The sequence below is a fragment of the Cryptosporidium ryanae genome (genome assembly GCF_009792415.1).
Source record: "Cryptosporidium ryanae isolate 45019 chromosome Unknown contig_9, whole genome shotgun sequence".
Lineage (NCBI taxonomy): Eukaryota > Apicomplexa > Conoidasida > Eucoccidiorida > Cryptosporidiidae > Cryptosporidium > Cryptosporidium ryanae.
Window position 1 is genome coordinate 57954 of NW_027125502.1, and position 26663 is coordinate 84616.

The following is a 26663-nucleotide window of genomic DNA, read 5'->3' on the forward strand; positions in this document are numbered from 1 at the left end:
TAGGTCTCGAAGATTTAAAGAACCTGGTTGTGAAAATGGAGCCAACTGATATTCCAGGAGTGCTCTCAAGTGGTTTATTGGATTCTGATAAAATGAGACCAATGGCAAGGAGATTCAGTATTAAAATAGTAGAATACATTGTTGAACAGTTTGGGAGTGAACTGACTCTACCTTATTTGAATCACATAATTAACTTTTTAATACAAGGGTGTAAGGATTCTGAAATACATGTACAAAATTCTGCAGTGTCAACCACTGGGCAAATATCACAGTACTTTTTAGTAGAGGAAGCTTTCCAAATAAATCCGGATGTCATGAATATTTTCATGGATCCATTAATTCAATTTTCAAAAAAGGAGAGCAATCCATCAATACAGATTAGTGGAATAGCAGCTATTAGCTCTGCTATCGATGGAATAAGTATGAATATGGTAATAATGAATTTAAACAAGTTGATGAGCAATTTGGTTCCAATAATGATGAATCCCAGCACAGCAGAGTCTTGCAGAGCAGTAGTGATAGATGCATTGAGAAAAATTGTTGTTTTGGTTTGGACTTTTTTGCAAGAAACTCCATTTGGTAGCTCTCCAAGAATGTATGGTATTGGGACGGAGGTAAATTTTACAAATAATGACACTTTGGTTCCACCAATAACGTGGAAATACATATGTGGGACGTTTGGAGGTATACTTAAAGAGCTTCATCCAAACCACACAGCAAATAGTAAGAATGTAAATGTTAGATGTGCATCACTTTCTTTGTTAACTGAATTAATGGTTTGTTGTTTTGTTGCTCAGGCAGGGGCGCTTTTGGCTGCTCATAATAGCAACATTCCCCTACAAAAGCCTGTTGATGGTATTAAATCATATGCTGATACGATTATGAATGCAATTAATTTGGGTTCTAAAGACAAGTCTCCGAAAGTAAGAGAAGTTGCTCAGTATTGTATGAAAAGACTTCAGGAAGCAAATGAGGCTTATATACCAGACAGCCAAGACCTGGTTAACTTTTGTTACAATTCAACATTAGTAAATCAAGATAAGGAGCAACAGAACGATCTGAACTTTTCGAAGACGAGCAGGCAAAGAAGAACTTTGAACGAAGACTTTTTTAAGAATGCTACTGATGAAATAATTGTAAGGCATGTTTCTCCGCCTCCAAATTTGAAATTTAATGACCATAAAGAATCTGTTACATGTGACTTAACCAATGACGATGGCATGGGTGAAAAGTGTTATCAAGAAAATGACATTCAAGTAGAAGAGGAGAAAAAAGAGGGTGGAATGAATGCTCATGAAGAAGGTCATGTCAAAAGTCTGCTCACAAATATAGAAAATAACGAGGATTATTCAAATGGCGAAAAGGAGTGCAGTCAAGGAACCGTATTGGAAGCACAATCACTAAATGAAGGTACAAGCAATACTTCAAATTGCGTTGGGTGTGCTAATCACATTTATGCCCACTCTACTCGAGGTTTTCGATTAGCGGGGGATAATCCATTTCTTTTAAATGACGACCCCACTTGTACTGTAGGGAGTTCAAGGTGTAACACTTCTCTCCACTCCCCTTTATATATTTTGGCTCAGCAACAACCTGTAATACAGGGACAAATGATAACTGCCTACCCGGGTTTATCCCAAGTCCAAACCACACATAAACAAACTGAGCAAATCGAGAGGCAGACTATTCTAGAAAAAAAAATAGAAGAATTGACCCTAGAAGTTAAAAGACTATATTCGAGACAAAAAGAACTTGAAAATGTGGCTCATGTACTAAAAATTGTAGCAATACACAGAGTAGATTCTTTAGAAGAAAAGATAGAAAAGCTGTCTAGCTCCCTAAACGTTGTTGTGGCTAAAGAAGTAAGCCAAAACTTCAAAAGTGCCCCCGAGGAGACGCAGAATATAAAGTCAAATAACCAAGAACAAACATTAAGCAATTTTAGGAGGCAAATATACAACAAGGCTAGAGAAATAGTTTCGGAAAATGTGAATTAGAAATTATATCACTATTAGAGATACCACAAGCCTTAAATAACTATTTAAAATTAAGACCTAGAAACTAATAAAATCCTGCTTTCAGTTACAAAACCGGTAATGACAAGTCACCTTGTCAGTATTAGTGTATTATTTGCTTGTATAGATCATTTAGTTTCTATTCTGACTTGAGGTTCTCAACTCTGGGAATCTTTTCAAAGCTCTTGTTGAATTTTTTGGAAATATTATCCAAATGTGGGGAAACTTTTGGGCCAACGAAACAACAGTAGAACGAATTAATGTAATTCTTTAATAAGAGAGAATTAATAACAACTGTGGAGAATACGAAAAGGCCAATGTTTCTGAGGAAGATAGATGAACCAACGAGAGCTAAAAAAGCCATAAATGAAACAAAGGGAGACTCCCAAGTAACTAAGGCTATAATAATTTCCATCTTTCTGTTGATACAGTTAGATATTGTTTCACAATGTTTCTGGAGCGCTTCTGAACTGACAACGTCTTTTGTCTTGATTAATTCCAGTCTATCCGGAGAAACCTTAACGCATACACCACCGACCAAAATCGCCAATGATAAAACGGAGCAAACAAATCCAAAAAAGCTTCTTCCAAAAAAAACCATAAATAAGTTGAAGAGGGTAGAAGCCACAACTGACTTCCATATTGAGGACCCATCTACGAAACCTTTTATTACGCAATTACACTCACTCATTTCTTTTACTGACATTTCTATAGTCTATTTTAGAAAAATAATGTCCTATTTTATTGTCAGACAAACTTTCAATTGTATTTGCTCCTTAACTTTAATTAATACGTTTCTATACCAAAAAAGGAAAATTCTATTTATTCCCTTTTGTCAATTACAGCTTGTTAATGTAAGGGATGAAGGCCCCCCCTCAAATAACCTCTTTCACAAACCTCGTAAACTCGTAACATGATAGCGGGAAAATACTTTGTGTTCCTAAAATAAAATAATAGTCAGTGAAGTAACCTTAAAGAGTTTTATAGTAAGAGGGACTGATACTACAACTGTTTTTTTGACTGATCGTCTCCTTCACTATTCTTTCCTTTAGATAGAATACTTAAGAAGTCCGTTGAGGTTTTTACTATATTATGTGTAAGGTTACTTGGATATTCTATCACATGGCAATCTCCATATTCCCCGGTATTTAGCTCAAAGCATATCTCGGAAGGACGAATATTAACGTTATAAATTGGAATTTTGTTCCTATATGCGTAGAATAGACAACAGTCCGTACACAGAACACTGAACGAAGTTCCTATGAATATCATAATCTCTGCCTCACTCATCCACGTTTGTGCCTTTTCCCATTGGTAGTATGAATGACTATTATATGTCTCATCAAACAGTAGAAACAATGGGAGAAGTTGTTGTTTGCACTCAGGACAAACCCAATCTCTATAGAAGTTTTTTTTTATTTTTTTATCATCTACAATGCTCTCCAGATTTGCCTTGATACACTTTCTACAGGAATATTCACAACTTTTATTGCTGCATCTTAAGTAGTCTATTCTTCCGTGAACTTCTATTATACTTTCCTCCGGACAGCCTGAAAGTCGCATCAAACCATCTATGTTCTGAGTGATAACCTTTATTCTATCAGGGAACTGAATACAAAGATTAGATAGTATTTTGTGGCTTTCATTTGGTTTCGCATAAATGAAACTGTTCCAGTAGCTAAATTGATTGCAAAAAGTTAGGTACCACTTTGTAGGATTTTCTCTAAAGCTCTTTATTGTCGCCCAAGCCTCCAACTTGGAGTTCCAAACGGCCGATCCATCCCCGCCGTCTAGTTCAGATCTAAACAAAGGAATCCCTGAGTCGAGACTCAACCCTGCCCCAGTGACAAAGAGGATCCTTTTGTTACTTTCAAACACCACCTTCCTCAGGGTTTCCAGAGTTGTGCCTAACCTCGTATTCATTAAACCTAAAATGTACAAATAAATATTTACAGAAAGTGGAACTCACAAAAAAAAGTGTTCGATACCTCTTATTAGTTCCAAAAAAAATGAGTGCACTCCTTTATTAATCACTAACTAGTTACACAAAGATATGTATACAAAAAAAATCACAAATACTCAGTGTCGGACATGCCTACGTCGTCTGAATACATTGATGTAAATTCTTATAATCAGCGCTCAAACTGTCCAATATCTCTATTGCACCACTTAATTAAGAAATATCCAGAAGACAAAATGGAACATCTCGTCAGTACATAGTGCAGAGGTCAAAAATTGACAATGATACACTAAAATATCTATCTTGATTGCCTTCTAACATTGCATAGTTATCATAATAGCATGGGACTATTACCCTTTTTTTTTGTTTTCTCTCCCCCCCCCCACCCAACGCACTTCCTAAATTTATTGGAAACTGTCAATTATTTGAAAAATTCGAGTAGTAAACAATGTCCTTCGGTACATTCATGTCTCAACTAAATTATTTACCGCATCATTTAACTAATAGTTAAAGGATACTTGGACAGAGTGTGTGTTCCCGGAAGGTGTGGTGACCGAGTGGTTAAGGTGGTGGCCTGCTAAGCCATTGTGTTCTGCACGCGCGTGTTCGAATCACGCCCACATCGTCTTTTCCCTTTTCTTATAACAAACACCTTCGTAGGTCTAACTTTATTCCGTGGAATTTCGTATTGAATTTCTGGAAATCGAATTATTCCTATTAAAATATTGATATTTATTTAATATTCAAATAAGTGATGGATGAACTTTTTTTGCTTTTTTTTTTTTTAGCAATTCACAAAACCTTCTAATTGCATATCTTACCTCCATAAAACACCAGTTCATTATTTACTCCAGTCGCTCTAGACAGTGCTGTGTTAGATATTTACTATATAAAACTGTAAAATAAGCTTAAGATGCACAATCATTTTATTCTGACTCTTTCCCTGCATATATACCTATTGTTTGGCGCTAGTATTTCTTTTTAACTATTAGCAATTAAAATTAAAAAGCACAAAAGTTATTGCGAGGGAAAATAAAATAAAACAGCACAAATTTATGTATACTTTATACTCAAGTACAGAACAAGCGAGTAATATATACAGCAGATGACCGAGGTTCAAGAATTAAACTCTGAAATGAACAATAAGAACGTGACCAAGGCTGTCAAAAAGAGTCCAAGCGACTTCTTGAGGAAAGTAATTGGGAATCAGGTTATTGTAAGACTAAATAGTGGTGTTGACTATAAGGGTCTTTTGGCTTGCCTAGATGATAGAATGAACATTGCCATGGAGAATACAGAGGAATACGTGAATGGCTCATTTGTAGTGAATCTCGGAGATACTTTTATTAGGGGTAACAATGTATTGTATATATCTGCTTTAAATAATTAGATTAGTCTTGCCGCAAGCATTTTGAACATATTAGACACTGGTCAGATTTAAATTTATTGCTATCGCGCTTCACATCATAGTTATCTTGTTTTGTAATATTATGTTTTATATTGTGTCTTCACTCTTCTCTTTCGTTTTTTTCTCTGTTTTATTTCATATTTAGGTTTCTGGTCAGGAAACCTTTCTCCTAAGGCCATTCGGCGGGTTTGTTTATTTACTATTTATCACCTAGATAGTCTGCGTAGTCTGGACTTTATTTAAGTAGTTTGAAACAAATATAGTGAAGGAGATACATATGACTGAAATAACAGGATCTTTATGGAATGCAAATAATTGGCATTGGGAGGAGAAAAACTACACCAAGTGGGGGAAGGAAAAGTTGGAGGAGATTTTAAGCTCATTCAGATATACCACAAATTTGTCAAACTCCAAGAAATATGAGTTTAATATTCAAAGTTCGTTCACAAAAGGCGAGGCTTCAATTTCAGTAAGGAAAAAACAGCCAATATTGGCATATGAATTTGAGATTTCTGGAGTTTGGTTCGTTAATGAATTAGAAAGTGGAAAGAAACAACTTGAGGGTCAAATTTTAATCCCAGAATTTTCCGTTGACAACTATGAGGACGATTTTGTTGTTAATTTAACATGTAGGGAATGCTATGACAATTCTTGTGATTCAACCACAGTATTAAGTGATATTAAAAACAAGGGAATAAAGGAATTAAGAAACAAAATGTCAACATTCCATTCGCTCTTGTTAAATAATGAAGGTAATCAAAATAAAATAGAGAATGAGAACTTGAGACGTAAAGAAGAACAAAAGGCTGCGGAAATTGCGAGGATTACGAAGGAGAATGAAAAAAAAATGATTTATAACGAACAGCTAGAGAAGGAAACAGAAAAAAAGAAGAAACTACAAAATACAAAAGAAGTAGATACGCAAACCCAACAACAAAACAATAATGCACAAGGAAGTATTTGGAATACAGGGTCGTGGCATTGGGAAGAGAAGCCTGAAACTAATTGGGTAAAAGAAACATTAACCAAGAAATTAGAGAATTATTCTTTAATCATGGAGATTTCGAACGACTCTGAAATTGAGAAGTTTCCAATAACTTTTAGAAATATCAAAGTTGAGGGAGAGGCATCATCAAGTGTAAGGAAGGGAAAGAAAATATGTGTTTTAGACTGTAATGTACAAGGAGAATTTAGTGTTTCTATTGTAAGCAACAAATATAAGGAAAAGTCCCCAGAGGATTTGTCTGGAAGGTTTCATTTATCAGAAATAAATACAATGGACACACACGATTATTTGAAAAAAGTTAGTTTTGACTCGACTAGGCTCGGAATTTTGGAAAGTTGCATTCCCAAATTCAACAAAACAAAGATTAAAATAGAAAAACAGATTATTTCTAATATAGACAATATAATTCAGGAATTTTGTCTTGAATTTATAAACAAGTAGATTAATTATCTAGATGTTAATCAATTATTTGAATTAGTTATATATTTACGCATTTGTATATTGTCATGTACTTGTGTATGTTTGTTCCAATCCATTTGACTTCATTTAGAAAATTCGCTCATTGCTACGTTTGTTTTTCCATCCTTAAGATCGTAAACATACAGAACTACTTTGTTCCCCTGCAAAGCCATTAGCATAAATGAAGGTGGAGCATTAGGGGTAATAGCACTAAAGGCTCCAGTTGCAGAACCTGGATTTAAAAATAATTTTCCATTCGACTCTGTAACTCTTAATTTGTGTGTGTGTCCAGTTACAAGTATATCACAATCTAAACGCCTTTGCCATTGTGACAAAGAATCAGGATCGTCCCACGGTATAACCTGATTCCCGTGCATTAATCCTATTTTGAACTCACCGATTTGCACCACAACGTATTCTGGAAAGGTTCCATTACTTTCAGGATCAGTGTTTACTATCCCCGAATCTAGATTCCCAGTTACAATATAGACGTTAGAAGCAATACTTTGTAGCATTTCTACACATTCTTGAGAACCAATATTACCTGTGCAAAGTACATAGTTTATTTTATCTGTCGCCAACAACTCTTTAAAATTCGGAGGTAATTCTTTTGCTCCATATGGAATATTCATATCACCTATCAGTAGCACTAAGTCACCAAAGTCAGTAGAACTCATCACTAAAACTTCTAAATCTGCTCTTTTATTTACTTCCTATTATTTTGGAAGATTAGAGATACTTTCGTTATTTAATCTGACCTGGAGACTCAGTAAAAATATTGAAAGCGTCAAATAAAGAGACAAAGTCTCCCCTTTGCTTATGGAAATACCTATTATTAATAAACGAAAACACACAAATCTTCCTTATTTATTTAAACCTAAACTATTCAACTGCCTTCCACCCCTCAGGCATCAATATTAGAACTCAAATGGCGCCAACAAGTCTTGTGATGTTAATAAATTCTATTATATGATTTTTTGATCTAAGAGAAATTAGTTTTTAGATATGTACTTTCTTTAAAGAAAAAAAAGAATATATATCAGATATGAAAATTTTGGTTCAGCATTTAACCCCCTGAATTTATTTTTCCAGTTTCTAGTTTATGAAGTAGGCTGAAAACATAAAAATAATTGAAAATGAATAAGGCAATGTTGTTTGTTTACCATTATTTTGGAATGGCACTGGTAGTAATACTATATTTTGAAATTGTTTACTCAGTAAATGCTGAGACTAGACCAAAAAATAGTAACCTGCATTTGGAGATGTACAATGGGGGTAAAAGTGGTTTGTTAAGACAACACAAATTAGTGGGCGAGTTTCTCGAGTGTACATATATTGTACACACAGAGAGTTTAGATGGTGAAGTCAAATTTGTGCCTGGAACGGGAATAAACAGAGGCATTAGTAGAGTTGTGAGTGTTGATGAGATAGACAACACAGAGAACAAATTGTTGTCAATAAAATGTCAGCTTAAAAAGATTGAAAAATGGAGTGAAGATATCTCAAGATCATTAGGGACTAACTTGTTTACTGTGATGGAAATAGAAAGTTGGAGGGGAGAGATAAATCAGAAAAAGCTTACTGGCGAGTTGGAGAAGATATTAATGGTTTTAGAAAACAAAAGTTCAAATCCCGTTGAGAAAGTTTTGAATTCAGTAAAAGCATTTCAGAAATACTTGAATGAACTCCATGAGGCATATTCAGAATACAAAAAAGAGGAAGAAAGCGTTAAAAAACTAGTAAGAGCTGACGATAAAAAATATAATTCTCAAATTGCTGCTATTTCACTTGGAAAAAAAGAAAACACTGCCCTTATAAAATTTCTAAAAGTTATTCGAAACAATGCAAAAGATATGAGAGAAATGAAAACATTAATAGAAAGGCTTTCCCCATTAGTTTCCAGTGAGCCATGTATTAATAAAGTATTGAAAGGACTTGAACTTGTCCAAATATCTTTCTTTCTTTTAAATGGTTTGAATATTTTGTCCGTAATAGAAGAACAAAGAATAGAAAACAGATTCAAAAGAGATATGATAAGAAGAAACTTAATTATCCAAAATGAGATAGAAAATAAGACACTTTCAATGTATCCAAAATTCTCAGAGGCACCAAGTTTCGAGCAAGTTTTGAATTACCTTTTTAAAACTGTTGAAAAATCAATTAATGAAAAGGATAAATCCAAAGTTAAAAGGGAAATGGCTCGAAACTTTGATTCTATGGTTTCTAATTTCGGTATTAAATGTCCATATTCACTTACAGTTATCACCAATAACGGAAGAAGTATCAAAAATTCAAATAATAATGCACAAATCTTTGATTCAAATGCTATTAAAAATTGTAGAGTTGCTTGGAAAGAAATTTCATCTTATTTGTACACTAAAGGACAGATAATTCCCTTCCCTGCAATTCGATTAGCTATTAAAAAGTCATTGGACAACATAAGGCATTCAGTTTTTTCTTGGCCTAGAAATGCAAAGGAACTTTATGAAAAAGTAATTGTTGATGAGAAATTTCATTATTATTTTGATATTTCAGATGAACATATGTTTGTTTCTACCTGTTTAGATACTTTACAAGGTGATATAGGTGTGAAAAGCATTCATGGTTTAAGTTTAGACGATATTATAATAATATGTTTCAACTTTTACAACTTTCTCGAAGTGTTTGTGGAAGATTACAACTATGGAGGCAGCACTTCAGAAAATGAAAAAAATTCAAACAAAACTATTAGAGCTACAAAAAATCATGTGACTATGAAGACACTTCCTTATTTACTGAGAGCAAGAGCCTTAGATTCTTCTATATCAACAGCTTTTCCAGGTGTTATAGATTTTGCACCCTTTTCTAAAAACGATCTAGACAGAGTAGTAATTGGAATTACTTCAGATCGGTTTGTTGAGACATGTTCGCAGAGAATAGAGCAAGTATTCGGTCTTGCGAGCAAATACAAAGTTGACAATCCAGAACCTATTTGTTCGGAGGCACTGAGATTACTCAAGGAATATGATTTTATGACACAAAATCCGAAGAATAGTGAAAGTTTTTTCGATATATTTGAACAATTCAAAATATTAGACATAACATACCTACCTAACATCGATAAAAATATTCATGGCAAAATTGATTTTGTAAAGAAAATACACCAGGGATTGAATAAAACGCAAGGAAAAATAGAAACAGCACAAGAAAGAAAGGAGGATCATGGAATATCTCCATTAAAAAGACTGGATGTAGTTAAAACGTACCATTTACTTAAAGAGCTGCACTTACAATGGATGGAACAAATGAGGAATGATCCAAGGTATAAAGGTCTCACGGATTCAGAACTTAAAAAGAACTCTCCTTGGGCAAAGCAAATTAATTTATGGCATTCACTCATTTCTAACGATGTACCTGAGATTAGATATGCTGCTACTTATTTAAATAACAGACCATCAAGGTTTCCACTTCTTCCTGGTGACAAAAGAGGCAAGATTAAAGAGATTAAACCATTGGAGGAAATTGTAAATGAGGAAATAAATCCAAAATTCAGAGCCAGGTATGCCCTAGAAGAAGGTGGTTTCATTGGAGAAGAGGAAGAAGATGATGACTTTATTTATGACGATGTTAAATACGTGGAGTATAAGCTTCCAGAAGGAAGAAGTGAGAAAACTTTAGAGGATGAATTGGGGGAGAACCAACTGTTCAAAACTTATAGATCAAGAAGTAGTAGAATTCCTATTGATCAAATTTATGTGGAAGATATTGGAGGTGGATATGGAGACGAGATATTGGTAGAAAAACCTGGAAAAGGCATCGTTGGATTAAAAAAAACTTTTCTTCCGCCTCCAAGAGGTAAGTCTGGTTTTGAAGATAGATATATGGGGAAAGAATATAAATTTAGATATAAAGTTGGAATTTCATCAAAAAATAAAATACCAGATTTTGAATTAGAGAATGGATGTATGAATGAAGAAATACCACTAAATTGGGGAATAAGAGCTACTATTTTGTACAATAATATGAATAATTTGTTTAGGAATTTTAAATACAAGAATAAGTATGGACCAAAAATGTTTGTTTCTATTGATGATATCTGTTATATTTTAGAAAGAGAATTCAAGGTGAAGGGTAATCACTTTAAAGATGTATCAGAAGTGAGTTTAATTGTGTGTTTTAAATGGTTCAGTGATTATCTTGCAAAATTATGGGGACCATTTGGATCAGAAGGCCTCAAAAATGACATTAAAAATTTGTGTTGGAAATCGGGATTCAGAGGTTGGCTTTAATCATTTGTAATTTATTTTTAAAACAAGAAAATGTATTTTGCTTACATGCAAATAGGAAATAATAAATTGGCGCTCCCTATTTTAATGATAATATAAATAACTTGTTTTAATTTGCCTTGATAGCAAGGAGTAAACTAAGTATTCCATGATTTTTAATTCTTCATCTTGTAGATTTCAGTACTATGCGAATTTTTAAACTTTTCCGTTAGTTTTTTTTTAAGATGAAGGTACGAAAATGATGAACAATATTAAGTTAATAAATAATGGGTTGAGAAAACTAAGTACACTTTCAGTGAGGTCCATTAGACCAGACTTTAAGTTGGTTTGTAGTAGTTTGGCTTTTTTGAATGTTTTAGAAAGGGAAAAGCTTAAAAATAATGGATTTATTTTTTCAAAATTAAGCAATGGTTTAAGGGTTATATCTAAGGAAAGCGAAAGTAAGATCTCCAAGTTGGGACTATTTATAAGAATGGGAACTCGCATGGAATCAAAGAATTCACTGGGGGCATCTAGACTTTTATACGACTTGACAATTAACTCGAAAAGCAAAAATGGCTTTGGTCCAAGTTTAATAGATAAATTTAACTTAAATGGAGCAGTACTTCATGGGACTCAAAGTAAAGAACTCACATCTCTTTTCTTGGAATATTTGAACGGAGTTGAGGAAAATAATATTGAAGAATTTCTTGATTCTATTTTTAGAGTCCATCAATTTGATTTCAAAGATAGCGAAATAGAGAATTCTAAACGAGAAGTATCAAAATATTTTGAGACGAGAACTAATAACATTGAAGAGTTAATTCATGAACTTCTTCATTCAACAGCATGGAGTAAAGGCGCACTTGGTAATTTACAAACACACACAACTGAACAGATAATGAAAATCAAAAGAAGAAACTTAGAGGAATATAAAAATCAGTACTTTTCTCCTGAAAATATGATAATTTTTGGGATTGGTGTGAAACATATTGATTTATTAAAAAAAGCAATGAAATACTCGGAAAAATCAAGTATTTTTGGAAATAAATATGAAGATATTATTAATAAAGATAATATTACTCCCTCAATATATACAGGAGGCATGAAGACATTGTATCTAAAAGAACCATTTACAAATATAACTGTCGCGTTAAACACAGGATTTGACTGGAAAAGTCTTGATTTTGTTGCTCTTTCCATACTACAAGCCCATCTAGGTGGAGGAAGTTCTTTTAGTGTTGGAGGTCCTGGAAAAGGAATGTATTCAAAACTTTTTTTGGACGTGTTAAATAAATTCGACTGGGTAGAAAGTTGTAATTGTTTTATAAATCAGTTTTCAGATTCTGGAATTTTCGGTATACAAGTTGTTTCCTTTCCGGGATTTTCGTTTGAATCTCTCAAAACTATTGCCTTGCAGTTCAAAAACATGAGAGAGTTAACTAATGAGGAACTAAGTAGAGCCAAGAATATAGTTAAAGGTGCTGTTTCAATGATATACGAAGATAAAAATTTGCTTATGGAGGATATTGCTATGCAAATACTCTCCCACTCTGAATACATCACCACAGAGGATCTAGTCTCATCTATAGATAAAATAGAGTCTGATGACATTAAAAGAGTATCTGAGAAAATACTTTCTGGGATTGATAGACCTACAGTTATTGCAGTTGGATCAGATATCAATCAGCTACCGGAATATCATGAAATTAAGAATTTACTAAAACAAGCAGTAACATAAATTAAAATTCTAAATATCTGTGAAATAAAAGAAAATCACTTTAACATTAAAAAAAATATACGAAGGGATAATATTCAAACTGTTTCATGTAACAATTAATGTATTAAAAAAATATCTTTATAAACTGCAAATTTTCACTTTACTTAATTTGCTTATTAATTTTTTTCTTCATTTCTTGCCACTATCATTCATTAAATGTGTAATTTAGGCATTACATGAGAATGACTAACATAAAGGTAATTATAGACATTCCCGCCGAATGTCAGATAATATTTAAATCGCAACAAAACCAGAGGACAAGTATAGAAGCAGATACTTGTTTTATTTAAATAAGACGTTTAATAATTTAAAAGAAAACAATAATGTCATTAGGAGCTGACAACTCTGTAGTCTCAAACTACAGCAGAGTATCAGCTCATAGTCACATTAGGGGTTTGGGATTGAGAGAAGATGGAACTGCCTTGGATAACGGTTTATGTGGAATGATAGGTCAGCTTCAAGCGAGAGAGTCAGCAGGAGTAATTCTGAGTTTGATACAAAATAAGAAACTTGCGGGTAAGGCCGTATTGTTAGCAGGGCCACCAGGTACTGGAAAGACAGCTATAGCCCAGGCAATAGCTCATGAATTGGGACCTAAAGTTCCCTTCTGCCCTATGGTTGCTTCTGAGGTCTATTCAGCTGAGGTGAAGAAGACCGAAATTCTAATGGAAAATTTTAGAAGAGCTATAGGACTTAGAATACGTGATGTGAAAGAGGTATATGAGGGAGAAGTGGTAGAGTTAGTTATGGAGGAAACTGAGAATCCCCACGGAAATTTTGGTAAGGCTGTCTCTGCTATTTTATTAACTTTGAAGTCCGCAAAAGGAACCAAAACTTTGCGCCTAGCTCCCCAATTAAGCGAAGTATTTCAAAAAGAGAAAGTGAAAATAGGAGATATAGTTTATGTAGAATCTACAAGTGGAATAGTTAAAAGATTGGGACGCTCAGATTCATTCGCTACCGAATTTGATTTAGAGTCAGAGGAATACGTCCCAATTCCAAAGGGTGATATTTATAAAAAAAGGGAGATAGTGCAAGACATTACACTATATGACTTAGATTTAGCCAATGCTAAACCTCAGGGAGGACAGGATATTATTTCCCTGCTAGGACAGTACGTTCGTCCAAGAAAAACTGAGATTACAGAAAAACTTCGTTTAGAAGTGAATAAAAGTGTAAATGAATACATTGACCAAGGTGTGGCGGAGCTTGTTCCTGGAGTTTTATTCATAGATGAGGTACATATGTTGGATATTGAATGTTTTACCTTTTTAAACAGAACCTTGGAAAGTTCTTTGGCTCCAATAGTTATATTTGGCACAAATAGAGGCGTTTGCACTGTGAGAGGAACGGAAATGTTATCTTCTCACGGAATTCCAGTAGATCTCTTAGATCGCCTTCTCATAATAAGAACAATTCCATACAGTATTGAAGAGATGATTAGAATAGTTTCCATTAGGTGCGAAACAGAGTCAATAAAAATTGAAAAGGAGGCACTACAATTACTTGGAGAAATAGGGAGTTCAACTTCATTGAGATACATATGTCAATTATTAACACCTGCTTATATCGTAGCTAATACATTTGGAAGAGAATCTATCACTAAATCTGATATTCAAGAAGTGGATAGTTTATTCTTTGACTCGAAAGCTTCAGCAAGAAGACTTGCAGAGGATTCTAGCTCGTTTATTTTGTAGATATTAAATAGAAATTATAAAACAAAAAAACTGGTTACATTCAAATTAATATTAATATTGATAATAATTTTTAACTCCTTTCTATAGTTATAGAGTATGTCTTTTTATTTTCCCTTCTTAGTTGCCACTCATTCTCATTTTTACACGTTATCTTTACGAACTTTAGTCTGTTGTAAAGTGAAATATTTAGTGGTCTTTGTGGTATTTCGGATAACTCGATGGTTTTAATACAGCTACCCGAAATACCCAAAAGATTGCCTAAAAGTCCTGATTGAGTACACTGCCAAATTCTGAGCGACCGCTCGGAGATGGAATAAGAAGCCAAATATTCTCCCTCCTTATTAAAACAAAGAGCATCAACCTCCCCTTTGTGTCCTTGCAAAACTCTCCATTTTGTTGCTGTTCTTAAATCGTACACTATAATAGAATTTTCATATCCTATTGCAAGTCTCTGAGTATTTTGATGAAAAGTTATGGTAGGAAAAACACTCACTAGAATAAATAATACGGAGGTGATTGCTGTTATTGTTCCTTTTCTTAAAGTTGAGTCCAAAGGATCCAAGAAACCTATTGTTATTTCAATTACCATGTTTAAATGTGGGAATGAATATTCAGGGTGACCCGAAATAAAGTAGACTAATAATGAAAGGATATTGCATGTATAGTTGATTCCCATAAAAAGGTAGGCCGTCTTTCCAGAATACCCTAATATGAATATATAAGTAGAGGGATCAAGTTGACCAATTAATTGGAGTAAGTGTCTGCAAGATGTCCAAAAAGGAGGATATTGAGCTAAGGTTAGAAGTCGAATACATAAACAAATAATGCTATTTGAAACTTTTGAATGGACTTTGATGTTGTTTTTTATAGTAGTAGTTTCTTCAGATGTCATATTGCCTTCAATTTGAAATAGCTTCGTTGCATTGAAAATATTGTTTTCCCAATTAGTAAGGCTGTTTTTAAGTAGATCTGGAATAAGAGTATCTTCAATGTATTTAGATTTGAGCAAACTTGCGAAATTTAGAGAGAAAAGATCTATTGCAAATAAGAACCTTAGTGTGTCCATAATGCTTATTACATTGTAATAAGAGCTAAAGTCGTAATTCAAGTTATTTTTATTATTTTTAAAGTGAGAATTCATTATAATACTCGATCTATTTATATCAATATGTAAATTCTCCCAGGAATACCACTGTTCATTCTGTTTTTTTCTTGCATAAATCGGCTTTAGAAGCCTCTTTTTTTCCAAATGTTTTTTATCAAAGTTTTTTGAAAACTTTGTTATTACTTCAATGTCATATGAGACTATTATACTTATTAAAAATGCCAGCGTTATTTTTCCTATGCATTTACTGTGTGTTCTTTTAAATGGATGTTCGTAAAGTACCATGCTCAAAAAGAATAGGGAAAGATCCTCTATGCTTAAATTTGAACGATAATACTCCCCTGAATTCATAACTGGGAATGGGAGTCTGTAACCAATCATTCTACAGAGAGAAATGCAACAATAAGAATAATTCTTAGGATGTCCTCTTTTACAAGATTCATTCCAAGGTGGAATAATTTTGGCTTCGTCTCTACTTTTAATTCTATTGCCAATAGAATCTTCAAAAAAAGTTTGTTTGTCGGATTTAACTGAATTCAATACCTCTTTCTCCAAAAGTCCCGTTTGAACCTCACTTTGAGAGTCCCTAGATGATATATATGAAAATTCCATTAGTATGCCAGACAAAGTGTCAATTGTTATTTCCTCACAATATGACAAAAACTCTGTTGGAAAAGATCTAATTGCCAATTGAAGACAATATTTTGCCGAAGATCTTATGTATGGATTAAATATATCTAAAGTCATACTAGTTATTGAAAGTAGGTATGAAGGAATAAATCTTGTCATTAATCTTTCTTGTCCTACCTGATTTATTATCCAAGATAGCAAAAGTTTATCAAGAAGTTGTATGGGAAGGTCTAAATTTGAATAATAGGTTATGTAATAATGTAAGAAAACCATTTGTAATGCAAGATGATGAGGAGAAAGATATTCACTATTACTTAATCCAAAATACTCAGGTGAGTTCATGGCAGAATAAATCCCAGAGGTGCATACGATATTGTTATTTAGATCATAAACACTACAAGAATCACCTTTATCTAGCAAAGGGTTATTTGAATTAATGTTTCTCTCACTTAAAAACCTTCCCAGCCAAACTTGGTCTGTTTCATCAATATTAAATTCAAAATCCCCATCAAAATTACACTCTTTATTAACCTTAACAGTAGATTCATATGTTCTTGATCTGAATAACTGCCTTGGAGTATCACAACGTTCTTCTAAACCATAATTATCATTTTCGTTCGGTTCATTTTTTCCTAGACAAGTACTAACTCTTAAAAAAGTCATTCTACCGTCAAATGTTTCACCTCTACTCAAAGTACGACTAACTATTGAACAATTGTCATGTGATTCTGGAGACCGTGTATTACTATTTCCCATTTTATTTGAAATTGAATGTCTGGAACGCACTATTTGATTCACCAAATGAGACGTACAAGGTATTCCAGAAAGTTCACCAATATAGTAATCGTTTGTTTCAACACCTAATTGTCTTCTTTTATTATTATTCTTTTTCCATTCACTAAAAGGTTTGCCATTGTAATTATTAATATCAATATTCTGCATTGTTAATTTACTTCTTAAGGTCTTTATCGACATTGTTTTGATATCTAAATGTTCAAGTAAACCTTGACTCCAATTTTCAGAAACAACATATCTGTATGGAGGAAGCCCAACTCCATCAAATGTATATGATCTTATCTTAGATTCTTTTGAAGTCTTATATATACTTCTGAAACGATCTACTGACTCTGACCTCTTAGTTTTTCTCGGATCCCCAATTTTTGAAATATTCAAATAGCTGTCTACACTATCCCATAGTTTTGAGTTTGATAAAGCTTGCCTTTGATTCGTGTTATATGTTGGAATTGGAATTGAAATTGAATAGTTTACACCAATAATAATTGACCCAAACTTCATTATTGGTCTCACAGAAAGCGGAGTCATACTTACAAACAACGTACTTAAAAATTCATTTGCGGACTTAATAAACAAAGGAAAAAGATGTTGAAGGTATTTATATGTCTTCGTGTTTCTTTGTTTTTTTTTTTCTATACTTACGACGTCCGTAGAAACATGAGGATTAAATGTGATGTATGATAAATTCACTGTTGAATGAACATTCAAACAAGTGCTCGAGTTGTTTCTTTTTGGAATATAACCAAGAAACAAAGATCCATACATTATCCCGTGATCTAGAAATTCAATTTTGCTCGAGGTTTGTACAAATCTATTAAGATTTGACATTAAACCGAATGATAAGTGGCGATTTTGGTATTCGATGTCCTTCATATTTAAAACGCTATTTAAGGAAATTATAGTTAAAAGGGTACAAGAGTCTTTGTCAAATATAAAAACCGATTCCGATTGGATTATGTAGATGTAATTTGAGGGGTTATCAATAGCAACAGAAGTTATCCTTGAATTTGAAACATCATGTCTAACATTACTATGCAAAGATAATGTAATTGCTTCGTATAAGACTCCCTGACACTCTGTATGGATAAAATCACTTTTTTCGTCCCAAATACAACCCAATTGTCTTTTATTGGTTTTGTTTACTGCTTCTTTACCATTAATTGAATCTTTAATACCCAAAATAGTGCATTTTTTCTCTAAATATGAGTGGATCAGGATCTGAAATTTATCATACCTTGGGGTCTCAAGCTCCCCCAATCTGTTTATATCAAAAACAATAATATTAGATAAGGATATAATATTTGTAAAAAACAATCCTTCTATACAGGCTATCAATGAAAAAAGGTTATTTGATGTTATATGAGTCTTCTTTATTGAGCGAGTGAGCTTTGAAGAAATCTTTGGATTTAAATTTGAATGAGATCCCATATTCATACAGGAGTTATAACTGTTATTAACAAAGTCGTTAATAAAGTTTTCAATCAAGTCAACCTTCCATACAAGAACACAGCCGCAACAAGTCAATCCAAAAATACATCCATCAGTTACAGATTTTAGTTCTGTCACTAGAATTGTGTGATCACGAGATATTTTTGGAGTTGGAAGTTGATAAACAACTCCGTTTTCTATATTTCCGAAAAAATGTTTATCCTCGTTACAATTTACAAAATTAAAAAGTCCAAATTCTCCTGTAAGACACTGACCAACTACCTTACCATTCGAAAGAGACATTATACAATAAATAGAACCCTTTTGCTCTGTAATGTGACAAGCTATCACAGAAAAATCAGAATTTCTGTTAAAGTTGTTTAAATAATTTTCCCATACCAATTTCAAAGCACATGTTGATTTCCAAAAATTATTCTTTTTAGAAGATAGTAAATCTTCATCTTCTTTAGTTTTCAAGTGAGAATCCGATTCAGTCTCAACAGGATAGAAAACATTCATTGAGTCGTATATTTCAATGTTGTTTAACTTGTATGAGTGACTGTTATTAAAACTCTTTGAAGTTTCTATTGAACAAGATACATTAGGTAGTAAAGGAAAGTTATATATTACTGGAATATTTTGTTTATTTTTCGAAAACAAATCGGAATTCAAAAATGCGTAAAATATTTTATCTGCATTATGATTTTCAAATGAATCTGCAAAAATTTCGTTAGTATTCTCCTCTATAAGTTTAAAGTTATTTCTATGAATCCATATTACATTATTACTATACAAATTAAACTGACAGTCATCAAGTGAAAAAGGAGAACCTAATTTATTTCCAGCTTGATCATTTAGTGTATTAATTCTGAAAAACTGCCAGCAACTGGATAAGTGTCCCATATAATTTAACTTATGCCTTGGAATATTTTGCGAGTAATCCCTTGAAATAAATACTGGAATTGCATTTATGTCGTTATAGTCACCAAAGTAATCAATTTCACTGTTTTCATGAACTATTGAAGCAATTTTTGACTCTAAGTTAGGGTTATAATCCTGGCTAAACATAAATGATACGACAGAAGGAATCTTGATATTGTATATTGTCAAGTCAGAGCACCATGCCAAAAAAGACACAGTTTGGAATTCGTTATGACTGTTTGTGTCCAATTTAATTGAAGAAAGAGTTTTCGCCTTAAATAGTTCAAAATGACCTATTTCCAGGGATGTTTGAGAAAATCCAAGCCAAATATGAGGCCTGCGCTTGCTACCTGTGTCGCTATCTTCTATATTACAACTCATTGTTCTCTTCAAATGAGAAGCCTCAGATATATAAAAAACAGAATTATTAACTTTAAAGTTATAATTATCAATCAAGGGGGTATTAGGTACAAACAAGTCACCGAATGGTTGGTATCTTTGATTTCTATTTTGAAGGTGTGGAAGAAATGTTCTCTTCCATATTATGAGTCTGTACTTCCCATTGACAATTAGGTAAAGATCAGTTACAATTATTTGAGTAGAGAACATCTCATTCGATGGAATAGAGTAAAGGTTAATTGGTTCTGAAACAAAACAAGGATGGAGAGAAAACAGTGTCGGAGCCAAAATAGGAGATTTATTTGATTGAAGCTGATAAATATTCGGATTTTCATGAGATATTAATTTAGAATTTTCATTGTTATTTTGGTATTCAAAAACAAATTCGTAATCATCGTAAGCTCCAATTAGTTCTTCAGAAGATCCGGTTATTTTCATGTTACTGTATCCATTTTCAGTTATATTAATGGTCTTATCTGTTGAACATTGATCTTTAGACTCGAATGAACTCTTGGATTGAACAAAATGATCTTGACAGTACTTCATGAATGGCTTAGGAACACTGCTTAACTTTGGTTTTGGAACAGGACATGGAATCTCACAGTGCGGTATCGGGATGAAATACCACCAGATTCTAATCAAACTACTTAAATCCCAAACAAGAACTTGTCCAGTGTTTAACATTGCAGCCACTGTATAAAAATGAGCTGTTGGATATTTATTTTCATCACAGTAATCAAATAAAGATATATTAGATGACCATTTAAGTAAATCGAAGTAGTCGTGGTTTGTAGAAACATTAAAAATCATTGATTCTCCATATTCTCCATAAACATTTGAAGACTGCAGAGTTTTATTGGCTTTATCATCCTTTGAATCTAGGGATTTATTCCCACTGTTTGGTGATTGTATTTTGTACATCTCAGGAGTGTCCTCATCAATTCTATTATTCACCATTCTTTTTGATAAAGGGCAACTTGCAATCTTAAGTACTCCACAGTTTAATCTAGACCAGGTATCGATTATTGTTATTCTTTGATGTCCAACCAAAAGCACAAATCTCTTATCTGATAAACTTACCAACTGTAGGACCTCATGATCTGCAGAATCAGCAAGTTGAGCAATACATCTTCCGTTATCTAAGGACCAGTATCTAAGAACGTTATCTGAATGCAATGTCAATAATAGCTCATCAGTACAACTTTGTAGCAATGGAGAAGGAGAAAGAATGAAAACCATTCCCAAAAGCTTGTTTAGGGAAACAGAATTAGGAATAAGTACACAAAGCGGAGTCATTCCATCTTGAAAAAGATTATTTCTTTCCTCATCTCCTTTACTTGATATTTGCCACAAGTACACATGCCCAGATTTTGTCCCTGTTGCACATATTGAATTCCAACTACTGCAACATACTAACGTAATCTCATCTGAAATGCCTACATCAGGAATTATACCACATGATAACAACATCAATACTATTAGAATATAGTTCCTCTGGTGTAACAACAGATTAATTTCTCATCACACAAATAATAAACTTCAAACGCAGGATTCGGCGGCACAGTGGCCGTGATGAGATTCGATAGAGCATATGCCTCTTCCCACAATATGTTGTTACCGTGAAAATCATGAGAAAATAAAACAAAGGATAACAAAAATAAGCGGAAGATTGCAATTAAAATATTCTTATATTAAATATACTTGTGATAAAACTGAAGAAATGTGGGAGTTGAGGATATATGTAAAGGAAGATCACATGAATACAGAGTATAGTTGAATAGTTTTGTTTCAAGGAAAAAAACTTGACAAATAATAGTGAAAAAACAACACGAAATACTTATTACAAGTATTAGAAGTAGCAAAAGCCTATGTTTGTGAGTATTTTTGCGCATAGAAGTTTTAAAACCAGTCCTTTTTTACACTTAAAAAGAGTAGTCAAGCGGTATCTGTGGCGGCTTCTAGACACGTATAGTAATTTTTGGCGTCTCGGTTTATGAAGTTATATAGAAAAATAAAAGAAAGTGGCAATACGAGACAAGAACAATATAATGTAAAAATAAGTGTATTTTAAATAAATTTAGAAGAATAAAAACTTCATGCCGATATTAAATCACCAAAACATAAATAAAAAATAGTAATAATTAAAAAGGCGGGGTCTAAAGGTGGTAAACAATTAAGTCCTTGTATTTAACGAAATGGGGAATACAGGAACAAAAGTGATCGTCAGTAAACTGTTTTTTTGAAATTCGGATTCAGTTGTGACCTTTGAAATTCAATACCTAATTTTTTCCATCTTGTTTTTAAAAGTTTAATAAGCTATAGGAACTAATGGGTCGCGTTATTAGAGGTCAACGTAAAGGTGCAGGTTCCGTCTTCAAGGCCAAAGTATCTAAGAGAAGAGGACCAGTCAGACTTCGTGCATTGGATTATATTGAACGCCATGGATATATCAAGGGAGTTGTTAGAGATATTACAACAGATCCAGGTAGAGGTTGTCCAGTTGCACATGTTTCATTTAGAGATCCTTACAAGTATAAAATTAAAAAAGAGTTGATGATAGCCGTTGAAGGTTTACATACAGGCCAATTCATATACTGTGGTAAAAATGCATCTTTAACTGTCGGGAATGTATTACCAGTAGGTCAAATACCAGAAGGTACAATTATTTCTTGCTGTGAAGAGAAAGCAGGAGATAGAGGTAAATTAGCAAGAACATCCGGTACAAACGCTATTGTTGTTGGTCAATCAGAAGATGGAACAAAGACACGTATTAGACTTCCATCAGGAGCAAGAAAGACAATCAGTTCTCACTCAAGAGCAATTATCGGTATCGTCGCCGCAGGAGGTAGAATTGATAAACCTGTGTTAAAGGCAGGAAATAACTATCACAAATACAAAGTCAAGAGAAACTGCTGGCCAAAGGTTAGAGGTGTGTCTATGAACCCTGTTGATCACCCTCATGGCGGTGGTAACCATCAACATATTGGTCACCCATCTACAGTTTCTAGAAATGCTCCACCAGGTCAAAAAGTTGGTCTAATTGCTGCTAGAAGAACCGGTCTACTCCGTGGTGGTCGTAAGGCTGCAAAGGAAAAGATCGAGAAGGGAGTTTAAAAGAAGACCTGATATGAATTTGATTTGAAGGTAGTTTCTGATTAAGAGATAATTATTTACTTTTTGGAAATATAGTGCAATGACTTTTTTCCTGCAAATATAATAAACTTAGTATTTAATTATTGAATTCAGATGAATAATTCTACTAGTTACAAATCTAAACTTTCCAATTTAATAAATTTTTACTGTCTTATCTTTTTTTGCTTAATCTACTGATGTAATAAAAGTATAATTTAAATATGCCTTGTTTAGTGGACCTTGTAAAAGCTATTAGCGATTATTCTTATCGCGAATCCAAGAAGAACCGTTCCGATAAGGGATAACAACACAAATATCCATATTGCTAGCTTACATTCGCCAATAGGGACATTTATATGTGGATACTCAGAGTCTCCGGTTGGAACTCTAGTAATCGTAATCCTACATTCTTTAAGCCTCCAGAAATCACCTGAAACACAATAGTATGTGAATTGTTCTTTATCCAAATTTAACTTACTGTTAGTTGAACATTGACAATGGCTTTTGTGAATCCAAAGACACTGTTTGTGAAACTCGGTATCACAGACATACACACCTATCTCACAACCCTAAACAAATATTAACGCTAGAATAAAAACATACTTTAAATAAACGTACTTTAATAGTATATTTATCATCAAAGTCTTGGATTCTCTGACATTTAGTTCTGGAATCCAATCTAATTCTGTCAGAATATATTTGTATATTATATTTATTTGCTAAAATAGGTAGAACCTTTAGGGAAAGCCGTGACAATTCTTTATCGGGAATATCATTGTTAACAGGAATGAATGAAGGAATTACCTCAGAAAATACGGGAACTAACATTCCAATTATTGCTAAAATTATCACTGAAAATCCCACTTTTTTCATTATTGTAATAAGAAAATTATGGTCTGTTCAATGTTTAGATCCGCCAAATGGAAAAAAAATTGGCATTAGAAAAATTAGAGAAAATAAATGATAAAATGTAAATAGGTTTATACGAAATACATTTTTGATATAATATCTTAATGATGGTAAAAGAGGTTGTTATTCATTCAGTAACTGAAAATTCCAAAAAGATGCGCACAGATACAGTTGGTGCTGTATTTGATGGCTATTGGGATGCTCCAAAAAATTCATGCTTTAGCTCAAGGTATTTAAGTAAGACAAAAAATCCTGAAATAACCGAAGAAAGTTTTCAAGAGCACAACTCCTTTAATTCCCATTCAGAAGATTATTCCCCTTTAAGCACAGTGGGTAAAAGTGACGTAGAACTGTCTGAATCTAAAGATTCAACCTTAGAAAAATTTCCAAGTTTGACAACTGTCTTCTCTGAAATAAAACCCAAAAAGTGGGTTATTGAATATTCAAAGATAAACTCAGAAGATATAAGTGAGAAAAGGGAAAAAAGAAAATACATTAAAAAAAAATCTGACTTGTCCGAGGAAGACGATATTCCATTCAATGAAATTCAGTACATGTGGTTATCTAATACTAACGATAAAAAAAAAACAAAATTGAACACTAATATTAACTCCGATAGAGAAAGTCTTTTAGAGGATCCAAATGAAACCTCACCGATAACAATCAATTTTCCTCACCCAATTCAACTTCAAAATGCTTCACTTCCTTTTGAAATTCTTGATACAAGGTCTGTCCCATGTGGAACCTTCGTTTGGTGGGACAGAAGAGTTTGGGAATATAACTTTGTTCAAATGGCTAGGAGACTTTCAACAAACCAAGAAAAAGCATGTAAAAAACTCAAAATTGAGACCAATTCAAATGGTAAAAGAAAATAGATTAATATAATTGGTAAATAATTTGGAATAAATTCATTTATATACTTTGAGAATAAATGCTTGTGATTAAGTATGTGGGTTGGCATGATTTTTACAAGTAATTTTACAGTTATTAGGAAATTGGTATCAATTTCGAAGAAAAATATTCCCAAGATTTTTGTTTACTAACTATTCATCATCACTTTCAGAAATAACTCTGTTCTTTTTTTTTGATATGGGTATTTTCTCAGAGAGATGCTTCAAAGGAGTACTTTCTACTGTAGATGTTTCCACATTACCATCATCTATTGAATTAATTTTTGAAACACTAATCGTGTTTTTTGACAATGTTTCATTGTGAATTTTCTTATAAGAATAATTTGATTCATTTTCTTCAGTGCTAGTATTTTCCTCCATTTTAATTTTTTTTCTTGTACTCTCAACTTGAGTCGCTAAATCAGATTTCTCACTATTTAGTTTTGTGTTTAAACTTCTTGGATTTGAATTAAAGAACCCATCGAGACAAGTTTGGGCAGTTTTATTCTTGCTTTTCTTAATTCTATCACAGTAGCTTTGAACTCTTGTCTCTGAGAAATTTTGTTCTTTTATTAACCATTCCGAAAGCTCCTCATATTTTGGATTTGTCCATTTGATTTGGTTCTCTATTTCACTTCGTTTTAATACTTCTGGATTTTTAAAAAGTTCTCTTACTTTAATGTAGTCAAAGTTTTCTGGAATTTGATTCTTAGTTTGATCGATATTTTTAATTATTGTTTCGATATCTTTATGTTTTTTAAGTAATTTATATGCAGTATTTGCTCCAATTCCACGAATAGTGGAGCAGTAATCACAACCACACAAAATGCAAAGATCAATAAACTGATCCATGTTTAATTCTAGTTCAGAAAGCAATGTAGAAAGTTTAATTACCTGCATCATATTTTTACCTGAAGGATGTTTTTTTGATATTTTCTTTGAATTTTCTGAAAAATTTAAATGTCTTATTACTATTGGTGTTCCAAAAGTCAGTGAGTCTGCATCCTCTGTTGCAACTCCGTATACAATTCCCTCCTTGCATAATTCAGCACACTGAGCTTCTGCTTCTGAAGGTGCTTCTACCATTGGCAAACCAAGAAGTCCCAAAAGTTTTTTAACGTCATTTATTTGTTGTTTTGAAACCTGAATAGTTCTAATTGACTGTTTCCTAATTAATTCCTCATCACCAATTTCACGAGCTTTCTCAAGCTCAGATTGAGCCTTTTCTCTCCTCTCATTTCTCTTAGAAAGCTCTTGGTATTTGAGATCAGGAGGAGCTCCATCAAAAACAAATATAGGCTTTATACCGGCTTCTAAAAGTCTTATAGTCCTTGATAACATTCCATTAATATGACTAGTTGATTCACCCGAGGAATTAGTTAAGTTGCCCCATTGGCTTCCTTCTCTGATTGCTGCTAAAAATTGGTAAATCCACATACTGGCATCTATAGCAATCTTTTTCCCAACCAAAGAATTTATTGCCTAAAAATTGTAGAAGTTAATTTCACATAAAAGAAAAAAATTGAAGATCAAAAGAAAAAGAAGTTGAAAAGAAAAGACACTTTAAATAATTATTAACTATACACATTTAAAATTCATCCGCTTTTTTTATTCAACTCCATTTTCTGTTGTACCTTTCACAATTATTTATTTACCTGAAATTGAATACATTTTGGGGCATTGTCTGCAAGAAGTTTGGTTAATCCTTTAATTCCCATGTTAATCTTTTAAAAACTAAAAGTTAATTTAACTTATTAGTTGGTTAAAACTAAAAGAAAGATAGAACAGATATCCCACAGTTTACATATAAAAATTATTTTTTTTTGTAGACCCCTCACTATAAGGAATTTGTATAAGGGGAAATGTATTAAAAAAAACTAAAGAC

General features: G+C 32.9%; 14 protein-coding genes across 14 annotated transcripts; 8 read left to right on the forward strand and 6 right to left on the reverse strand.

Moving 5' to 3' along the window:
- Positions 1–35: 35 nt before the first annotated feature.
- FG386_003603 (uncharacterized protein) lies at positions 36–1997 on the forward strand (the record flags this gene model as incomplete). The annotated part of the gene is made up of 1 exon (XM_067343037.1): positions 36–1997. The coding sequence occupies one exon, from the start codon at positions 36–38 to the stop codon at positions 1995–1997; it is 1962 nt and encodes a 653-aa protein (XP_067198645.1).
- Positions 1998–2154: 157 nt separating this feature from the next.
- Positions 2155–2721, reverse strand: FG386_003604 (uncharacterized protein; the record flags this gene model as incomplete). The annotated part of the gene is made up of 1 exon (XM_067343038.1): positions 2155–2721. The coding sequence occupies one exon, from the start codon at positions 2719–2721 to the stop codon at positions 2155–2157; it is 567 nt and encodes a 188-aa protein (XP_067198646.1).
- A 296-nt stretch (positions 2722–3017) lies between these two features.
- On the reverse strand, positions 3018–3938 carry FG386_003605 (uncharacterized protein; the record flags this gene model as incomplete). The annotated part of the gene is made up of 1 exon (XM_067343039.1): positions 3018–3938. The coding sequence occupies one exon, from the start codon at positions 3936–3938 to the stop codon at positions 3018–3020; it is 921 nt and encodes a 306-aa protein (XP_067198647.1).
- Positions 3939–5080: 1142 nt separating this feature from the next.
- FG386_003606 (Sm protein F) lies at positions 5081–5365 on the forward strand (the record flags this gene model as incomplete). The annotated part of the gene is made up of 1 exon (XM_067343040.1): positions 5081–5365. One exon carries the CDS (start codon positions 5081–5083, stop codon positions 5363–5365), a length of 285 nt encoding a protein of 94 aa, XP_067198648.1.
- Positions 5366–5660: 295 nt separating this feature from the next.
- FG386_003607 (uncharacterized protein) lies at positions 5661–6830 on the forward strand (the record flags this gene model as incomplete). Its single annotated transcript, XM_067343041.1, has 1 exon — positions 5661–6830. One exon carries the CDS (start codon positions 5661–5663, stop codon positions 6828–6830), a length of 1170 nt encoding a protein of 389 aa, XP_067198649.1.
- A 101-nt stretch (positions 6831–6931) lies between these two features.
- Positions 6932–7525, reverse strand: FG386_003609 (vacuolar protein sorting 29; the record flags this gene model as incomplete). The annotated part of the gene is made up of 1 exon (XM_067343043.1): positions 6932–7525. One exon carries the CDS (start codon positions 7523–7525, stop codon positions 6932–6934), a length of 594 nt encoding a protein of 197 aa, XP_067198651.1.
- A 459-nt stretch (positions 7526–7984) lies between these two features.
- On the forward strand, positions 7985–11116 carry FG386_003610 (uncharacterized protein; the record flags this gene model as incomplete). The annotated part of the gene is made up of 1 exon (XM_067343044.1): positions 7985–11116. One exon carries the CDS (start codon positions 7985–7987, stop codon positions 11114–11116), a length of 3132 nt encoding a protein of 1043 aa, XP_067198652.1.
- A 235-nt stretch (positions 11117–11351) lies between these two features.
- Positions 11352–12833, forward strand: FG386_003611 (mitochondrial processing peptidase; the record flags this gene model as incomplete). The annotated part of the gene is made up of 1 exon (XM_067343045.1): positions 11352–12833. One exon carries the CDS (start codon positions 11352–11354, stop codon positions 12831–12833), a length of 1482 nt encoding a protein of 493 aa, XP_067198653.1.
- A 362-nt stretch (positions 12834–13195) lies between these two features.
- On the forward strand, positions 13196–14569 carry FG386_003612 (Ruv DNA-helicase-related protein; the record flags this gene model as incomplete). Its single annotated transcript, XM_067343046.1, has 1 exon — positions 13196–14569. One exon carries the CDS (start codon positions 13196–13198, stop codon positions 14567–14569), a length of 1374 nt encoding a protein of 457 aa, XP_067198654.1.
- Positions 14570–14639: 70 nt separating this feature from the next.
- On the reverse strand, positions 14640–21317 carry FG386_003613 (WD repeat protein; the record flags this gene model as incomplete). Its single annotated transcript, XM_067343047.1, has 1 exon — positions 14640–21317. The coding sequence occupies one exon, from the start codon at positions 21315–21317 to the stop codon at positions 14640–14642; it is 6678 nt and encodes a 2225-aa protein (XP_067198655.1).
- Positions 21318–22175: 858 nt separating this feature from the next.
- FG386_003614 (60S ribosomal proteins L8/L2) lies at positions 22176–22961 on the forward strand (the record flags this gene model as incomplete). The annotated part of the gene is made up of 1 exon (XM_067343048.1): positions 22176–22961. One exon carries the CDS (start codon positions 22176–22178, stop codon positions 22959–22961), a length of 786 nt encoding a protein of 261 aa, XP_067198656.1.
- A 248-nt stretch (positions 22962–23209) lies between these two features.
- Positions 23210–23852, reverse strand: FG386_003615 (uncharacterized protein; the record flags this gene model as incomplete). The annotated part of the gene is made up of 2 exons (XM_067343049.1): positions 23210–23548; positions 23598–23852. The coding sequence occupies 2 exons, from the start codon at positions 23850–23852 to the stop codon at positions 23210–23212; spliced, it is 594 nt and encodes a 197-aa protein (XP_067198657.1).
- Positions 23853–23995: 143 nt separating this feature from the next.
- On the forward strand, positions 23996–24763 carry FG386_003616 (uncharacterized protein; the record flags this gene model as incomplete). The annotated part of the gene is made up of 1 exon (XM_067343050.1): positions 23996–24763. The coding sequence occupies one exon, from the start codon at positions 23996–23998 to the stop codon at positions 24761–24763; it is 768 nt and encodes a 255-aa protein (XP_067198658.1).
- A 168-nt stretch (positions 24764–24931) lies between these two features.
- On the reverse strand, positions 24932–26496 carry FG386_003617 (flap endonuclease 1; the record flags this gene model as incomplete). Its single annotated transcript, XM_067343051.1, has 2 exons — positions 24932–26260; positions 26434–26496. 2 exons carry the CDS (start codon positions 26494–26496, stop codon positions 24932–24934), a joined length of 1392 nt encoding a protein of 463 aa, XP_067198659.1.
- Between the last annotated feature and the right edge of the window lie 167 nt (positions 26497–26663).